The sequence below is a fragment of the Argiope bruennichi genome, chromosome 2 (genome assembly GCF_947563725.1).
Source record: "Argiope bruennichi chromosome 2, qqArgBrue1.1, whole genome shotgun sequence".
Taxonomy (NCBI): Eukaryota; Metazoa; Arthropoda; class Arachnida; order Araneae; family Araneidae; genus Argiope; species Argiope bruennichi.
This window is the reverse complement of record NC_079152.1, coordinates 65,194,007-65,202,674: the sequence shown is the minus strand read 5'-3', so window position 1 is coordinate 65,202,674 and position 8,668 is coordinate 65,194,007. Positions and strand designations below refer to the sequence as shown.

At 25.5% G+C, this 8,668-nt stretch overlaps 1 protein-coding gene across 1 annotated transcript in view; it reads left to right on the top strand.

Annotated features, from left to right (window-relative positions):
- The first annotated feature begins 514 nt into the window (after nt 1-514).
- Nucleotides 515-8,668, top strand: part of LOC129962047 (early growth response protein 1-like) — a 38,938-nt gene continuing 30,784 nt past the window's right edge. The window contains exon 1 of the mRNA XM_056075739.1: nt 515-1,051. Within this exon, the coding sequence (XP_055931714.1) occupies nt 847-1,051 (205 nt within the window). The 5' untranslated portion in view covers nt 515-846. The remainder of the gene's footprint in view (nt 1,052-8,668) is intronic.

The window sequence follows — 8,668 nt, the reverse complement described above, 5'->3', positions numbered from 1 at the left end:
GTTCCACGTCGCGCCGCTCCTAAATTTTTAAAAATCAAAAATAAACACACACATATACATCCATGCCGCTAAACCCAAAATTGATCGCCAGCCCTCGCATTATTCATTTCGTCACGAGTGACGTTTTCTACTCGGCTTTCTTCGGATCTTCTCGTTAACCATATAAGGTCACATAAAACCCGAGTGCTTTTTAATGCAATTTTAGGCTCAAATATCATTATTTTAAACTTTTAAAGTAATCGTCAGGTAAATGAAACAAATCTCAATACGTTCGGTACTTTATATTCTCTAGGAATAGAGCATCCATAGAGTAAACCATCGATATGTAGAGCTTGAAGGAACAAAAATAAGAATGTTCCGAAGTGTTCCAGAGACGAGGGACCACGTTTTCTCTACGTCACTTTGACGTCAGATTCTAGCGTACACATCTTCCTGATTCTCGATCCTCATTGGCTGCCACCTCCAGACTATCGTTCCAAATATGGAAAGTCAGCTTCTTGAGACATTCATTCATGAATTGAGTTGTGTAAAAGTTGGATGGATAGGGAGCACAGCTGATCGTTGTACCACTGTCAAGTTCATAAATGTTGTGAAGTGTGATAATGTTTGCAAGATATCAGTGTAAATTATTCAATGTATCAACCTGTTTGAGCATAATAATCGAAAGAATTACCTTTCATATTGTTATCGACCATTAATCGGTGATCAGCTTCCAAATATGCTGTCATAACCATACATTTGGATAATAATTTCTTAGAAATTTCGAAAATTATCATTCTAAACAAACAGTAAAGTGCTGCAAGTATTCCTTGACGGTGTGCTTGTATTCTCTTAAAATTATTTAGGATGGTTATGGACGATGTCGAATCTTTTTCTCGCTTTATTGATCCACAAGTTGCATTTGAGTTCGATTTCATCAAGAGTGCCCTGTCATCTGAAACCACGAGTGACCACAGGTGTTCGGTCCCCTCTTGCACGGATATCACAAGTGGGGACGACACCTCGACACTGCTGGATTTTTTCAGCGATCCTAGTATCGACCTTAAATCAGGTAGGTACGACAGTACTTCCTCAACACGAAAAAAACACTAAGAACAGAAAATAAAAACACAGTTGTATAGAACATATGTAAACATTGAATACTAATGACACACTTCTACACACAAACCTCAAATATTTTCTCACACTGTTTTTTTTTTTGGACATAATTTTGCAATGTAAAAACTTTGCATCAATGTTTATTGTTTGTTTTTTTACTTTGACTTTCTATATAATTGTAAGAACTTTTAAAGGTGTCTATAAAGTGAATGAGAAATGTAATATTTTGTTTTGCAAATACATTTAATAATCTATTAATACAATTTTATAAAAAAAAATTATGAGCAAAAAAAAAAATGAAAAACATATCTGCGAATTTCTGTTTTTGCAAAATCAAAAAAATATATTTTCTAAATAAGAAATATTTTGCTAATTAATTCTTATAATATTTTATTATATTATTTTAATTTATATTTTATTATACATTTTAGTGAATATTTATTTTCATGGAATAAATTTCGAGGTAAAAAGTCTGCATTCCATTATGTTAAATTATTTTGCTATATTGTATCCCAAAAATAAAAAGATTATTTATTCATCAAAAATTCATTGCTTGTTTCCATGCAGTAATATTTTTAAAAATGTATTATTTTCAAACTAAGAAAATCTGATAATCGTAAAAATTATATCTCCAAAAAAGATATATATCTTCCTGTCGTCTTTCATTTTAAACATAAGTATTAAAAACAGACTGGAAATGACTTTTGAATTCTTTTATTATGTTAACTGAAAGCTAATTTGTTAGCAATTTTAAAAATTGCATCGAATATATTTATTTCACCGTACATACATTAACAAACATACTATACAAACTGCATACACATACACTGTATTTATTTCTCCATAAAAAAAAAAGAAATATATCTTTTTTTTTTTTTTTTTGCTTGATGAAAAGAAATATTAAAAAATGTGTGTGTTTTTCAGGTGTAAAATATCATATTAAGGTTTTATTTGTATATAAAAGTTGTTAATGTTACATTATTCAAATTTCATTGTTTACAATTTCCGATAAAGTTTTAATCACTTAATACATGCTTACATATTTATCTGCAATTGCAATTTCATTGCGAATATTTTTAGCGTTTGATTTGCAGTATAACTTTACGTATAACTAAAATTTCAAATGTTGTTATCTTAATAAAAAATAATCCATTGAAAATCATTTAAATTTTTAAGTAAAACATGAATAATTATATTTATGTTATATTAAAATCTTTTTCTAATTTGTATGGCATAATAAATTTTTCGATATAATTCTATTATATCTAAAAATAATATGATTATATCTAGGAATACCTACAGATGGAAATCTTATTATTTTTATTCTTTTAATTTTCCATGTGTGTGTGTGTGTGTTTCATGCGGGAAAAATGCTTTTAAGATTTTTTTTGTAAAATTTAATTTTTTAATTGTTTACGTAAAAATTATAAATTTTTTCTTGAAATTCTTAATGAATTCTAAAATTTTACATAGAAAAAAAAACTTTTTTAAATATTCTTTTCTTATTAAATATTTTTTTCTTAAATCCAACTTTAGTTCATTCTTAAATGTAAATACTTTTACTTTAATCTATTTATCTTCCAATGCATGAGCTATAATAAAATAAAGAAAGGCATTAGTGATAAATTTTTAATATTTATAAATTAATAATTAATATTTATGAATATTTTATTGTTAATTATTAACTTCAAAATATTTCTGAGAAAAACTAAAATTGAAAACTAGATTAAAATGACAGTTTCATTATAAAAATTTGCATAAAAAAATGTTTAGATTACACCTGAAACGTGTGTGTGTGTGTGTGTGTGTGTGTGTGTGTGTGTGTGTGTGTGTGTGTGTGTGTGTGTGTGTGCGTGTGTGTTTGTGTGCGTGCGTGTGTGTGTGTGTGTGTGTGTGTATTAATAAATTGAAAGTTTTTCGATTGTAATTAACATAATCATCTTCAATGTAGACCAATGCTTTGAAATAAAATAAATAATTAATTTAATTAATGCTTAAGGTTATCAAATGTTGTATTCAAAATGTCAATGAGTTATTTAAAAGAAACACTAGTCTATAAAATTGATTTATGAATGAGTGAAAATGAATAAAAATTTATGACCATCGAATAATTGTTTCAATATTTCATATTTAATTGATATTCAGTTCAAATGTCTTTTTTTTTCTCACGTATGAAGCATTTCATGCAGTTTGATGCAGTGACACAATTCATTTACGTAACATACATTCGAAAAAAGGCATTACGTTAATATTAATTTTCAAAATCAATAGATTAACAATATTATATGAAAATAAATTACATCAAAAACAACAATTGTATGTTTAATTTAATATATTAATTGTTTGGTCTTATCATTTTCGAAATGTAATTTTGAAAATAATTTGCTCAGTTTGTCTATAATATTTATTGTGATATATTCTATGCTTGTTTTTAGCATTTTAAAATCTACTAATAATTTAATATTTATTAATTTATATTATTATTTTTTTCTGCAATTCATATTTTTTAATACTTTATTAACATTCAAAGAAGCATTGCTCAACGTTTAATTTGAAAAGTAAAATGAAAAATAAATTTCTTCAACTCGAAATTTGCATAACTCATAACTCATTTATTGCTATGCATAGACATTGAAATTTAATTTGCTTGTATTTTGAGAATTTAACATAGAATGATAATATACAGTAATTTGCTACAAGAAAGGAAAGTATATTTAAATATTCGAGGAAAAAAAAAAAACACCCACACAGAATGAATAAATAAACAGAAAGCATGTGTTCAGAGTCAGTTTCAGAACAATTCTTACCGATTGTAAATGAAACTGACAGCTGGTTTTTAATTTATTCATAAATATATTCCTCAATATTTACTGTTTAGGCAAAACTACTTCGTTATTTTTTAAATTCATTTTAAAATGATGAAATAAAATGGATCCTGTATACACAGATAGGAACAAGTCAATTGGATGATGTCCGATTAACAATTATAAACTGTACTCAAGTGTGTACAGCTTGGTCTACCAAGTACAATAGCTCTAGTCCGTTAATCAACAAACTGAAAGTTGAATAATTACTTTGCTTCAATATATCTTTTGAAGTTTTTTATTATATTTTGCAAAAACTGATAGATTAAGAAATGGTTAACTTTGTTAGCTTTTTAAATAGTATAATTGAACTCAGTTAAGATTCTACTTTATTTGAAGGGGGAAAAAAACCAATTAAAGAGTTCCAAGTTAAGATTATCGAAGTTAGATTTCGTTTCCAATGAGGTCAAACTAGCTAGCTTCTTATAAAGACGGCGAACTTAAACGAAAGCGAGCTCGACCTGGTTCTGACGTCGGTCGTTTTGATCTGCAAGCTGGAAACGGAAATCACGATTTTTATGCCACATGTTTGATATGTGTGTTTGAAAAGCAGGAATCTATTTAATTCCTCTTCAAACTCTTGTCAACGTCATGTGTTTGTGGAGGAGGGGGGAAAGTTCCATGACAGAAAGGTCGATGATGCTAACATCTGTGAAGATCACTTTTCACGGACAAAGAAGCGCGAAGCAGGCTGCAGCCATTCCCATCGACGGGGAGGAGAATGGCATTTTTATGATGCGACTCGTTCCCTGGACGCAATTAATTAATTCTCAGAATAAGCGTTTCATAATTATTATTTTTACAGAGATATTCAATCGCATTTTTAATAATTTTTTCATAAACTTGTTTTTAACTGTGCAAGGCAAAAGCGTTGGAGGGAAAATTTACTTCTCACCCTTTTCAAATTTTAATGTGACATAAATAATTATTAAAAGTATGAAATATTTTGCATGTGTATTTATATATTAATTATATGAAATATTTGCCTATTAAAAATAGTAAATATTAAGTATATGTAATATTTTGTCTTCAGATTGCTTTTTATGACTGTCACTCTGTTCATTTATAACCCTATTGTCTTCCATAGTTAAACCACTGCTGCCAGGTACCAGAAACAACAATTTAAATTTATGTAAAAGTATAAAAGCATTTAATGCTCATTTATCAATTAATTTTAATTAGTTTAAAATAATTTTAATTAGTTTAATAAAAAATAGTTTTTTTTTCTTGCATAATTATGTTTACAGGCTGGATGCTGGATACTAAATTGCATCAAGCGTGATATCACATGCTTGAAAATAAGAAATCGTTTGAACCCTTCACACCTAAAATTCAAATATATGTTTTTCCTGAATAGTTTCAGAAAATATCAATGCACAAAAATCATTTTATATCACTTTAAAATTTTATTAAAAAAAACTGATATCATTTCATTTCCTTATAATTTTCTTCTCTTCAAATATGTTTTTTCAACTCATTTCATCGTAAATGATCGTTTTAGTTAATGGACATTACACACGCGCGCTGCGATTGTATTTAATACATTTTCAGTATAGGCTTATAAATGCTTTCGTAATTAAGAACACATTTTTTAAAAATAAAAATGGACGAATTAAGCACTATCATGCTATGATGTATCAGACTAATGATCAAAATCTTCTTTAGATTTTTTTGGACGAAATTCGCAAATGAATATCAGTATGAGCGCTTAATATTAATTTTTATAAATACACGCAATGTATAAAATAAGGCTTTCGAAATTTTAAGAAAGTTTGGAAAGAAGCTGAATGAAACTTATCACAGCTATTTAATATTCATATAAACACTGATATACTCTATAAAACATATTTAAAAATTAATTACATGAAAGAAGATGTTAGAGTTTGAAGAAATTACAGAATTTCAATATATCCGTCACTTTAAGATGTAAAAGATTAGCTTTGTGATAATGGCAACTTTATTTCTATACAAATGAATAAACTATAATAGAGGTACTTGAAATGCATTTTCTTAAAATAAAAAAAACTATAGATTCATAGAAATACAATTTTAAAACATTGTATCTTTAATTGAGAGATCTTAATATTAGCGTTATTATCTATTGAATATCAGTGTGAAAGTTTAGCAATTATAACAAATTCTATTAATCGAACATTCAGAAAATTGTTTGATGAAAATTGTTCAGAATATTGAGTGTATTTGTTTTGAAATGAAATCTTCGCTTGGTTTTTTTTTATTGTATTTATACAGAAATTAAGTATATTTTCCTAAATATAAGAGTGATACCACTGATTCTTATTTCATTCTCTCTTTGGCAATGCAGACTTTTGAAAATTTATTAAGATATGTTTAAAATTTTAACACATTCTGTGACTATGTATTTTAAATATAGGTAATTTAATCATCTTGAACTGAATAAAAAATTTTAAATTTTGAATATCTTTATAAAAAATGTTAGAAAAAATTTGCTAACATTTTAAAAATTTTAAAAATTTCTAAATTTTTTAAATATTAAAAAACATTTTCATAACATCGATTTATTAGAAATGTTATGAAAATGTTTTCGAAGTAAGATATTTCCAACTCACGCAATTTTGATCATCTATACTTTTATAAATGTTTACATATATTCATTTAACTTGACTTCTTTCATGGTTAAACTCATGGAATTTTGTAATCAATGTTTTTTTTTTTTTTTTTTTTTTTTTGCTTAAGAGATTTTAAATTTTGCATACTGTGTATTCTCTATAATTTTATCAATTTTAATATCTTATAACTTAATTATCAGTGAATCAATTACCTTGTTTAAATTTCCATTCTATTCGCATGGTGCCATCTGGTATTGAATTTGAAGAAGAAAAAATCATTTAAAAATATAAAATGATTATAATAATAAAAAATAATTATTGTAATAAAATTTAATATTAATTATTATTATAATAAAATAATTATTTTATATTATAATAAAAATATTTTAAATTATAATAATTATAAAAACGAATTATAAATCATAGGTAAAAAGGAAGAAATTAGTTAAAAGAGCTAGCATTAAAAATAGATAGCTTTTTAACAACCTATTTTTTCGTTGTTGTTGTTTATTATTTTTCCTCTTTACCTCTATTCTTTAGTAATTTTGAAAAAGTAATAATAAAATAAACATTTCAGAATTTCAATGCTACCGAAATTTTCTTTAAAAAAATGTATTTCATAAATTTACATGGCTTGGATTTAAAATAAATTACTCTAATTTTATTTTTTAAAAGTAGTCATAAATTTACATGTATTTTTTATGTCTTTATATATTTTATGCATGTATCTTTATGTATTACATGTATTGTTTTATGTATATTATTTTTCTTAAAAGAAAAGCTACCTAATCATAAAAAAAACCATGAAAATCGCTTTATTTCATGAAAAAGTTTATTTTTATTCCGTTCTTATCACTGTAAAATATATATATATATAATCCATATTAGGCAAATTTCATATTGTTGTTAAGATTTAAGATAATTTATCTTCGTAAAATAATTCTATTCGCTCCCAATTTTTATAGTCTTAAGAATATTTAGAAATTAAAAAAAAATTAAAATACGGCACCATAAAATATTCTAAATTAAAACACACAGTTGATTGTTTGGCATTTTCTGATGGCTATTCCTTGAGTAAAATATTTATTTAGAAAAGCTTTGTGTACGATTTTACCACAATGCAGAGAGTTCGAATTACTGACATGTTTCGAAATATATTTTTAGCCGTTCAAGGAATTCGAAATATGCTTACATAGCAAGCCTGTTCATTCTAAAAATATTGTAAGAGCTTCAGTAACCATGGAGATGATGAGCGAAAGGTTTTAATCTAATGACGTCTTAAAAGATGATATGTAAACAAATCAGGTGAAGTGACTAAGAAAATGTTTGCTTAAAATCGATCGAATTTTCTAAGAACGACCACATACCTTTAACCGACGAACATTAAGGATAAGAGTCTCGGAATGTAGATAGGAAGATATTTTAATATTGAACTATCTACATTGTATATTCAAAGGAATTTTTCAGGAATTTTTGCAAGTCTTGTTTCACATTCAATATAAGAAATATTTTAATGAAACATTTAATTTAAGGTTTTATTATTTTATATCTTCATTCAATTGTTTAAATTTTTTATTTTTTCTATTTAAGAATATACATAAACTATCACTTGTTGCTTTAGTCAAATTCCCTCTTTAACTTTTGAAATTCTCATCTCGTAATTTTTCTTTTAAATACCATGTTTTTTTTATTATAAAATTTAATTTCATCTCTAATCACTTCTGAAATAGATTAGATACCTCTTAATCAACTTGAAAATGTAAAAATTTAAATAATAATCAAAAATTTAAATAATCTAAAATAAAGAAAGTGTTTAGTTATTTTAAAAATAAATAACTAAAATCAAATAATTAAAGTTTAAATTACTAAAATACCTCTTCATCATATTAAATAACTAAAATAAGTCTATAAGAATTTTATAATTCTATAAGTATGATTTTGAATAATTAATTATAGACAAATATGGAGATAAAATGTTGTTACCAGGGACAAATTACAGAATTTTATTTACTATTACATTCAGGAGGAAAAAAAGAATCGAAATTTGTCATCATAATTTAACCAATTTGAATCTAGGAATCCAAAAAGTATATATATATTATAAACTATCTTTAAATT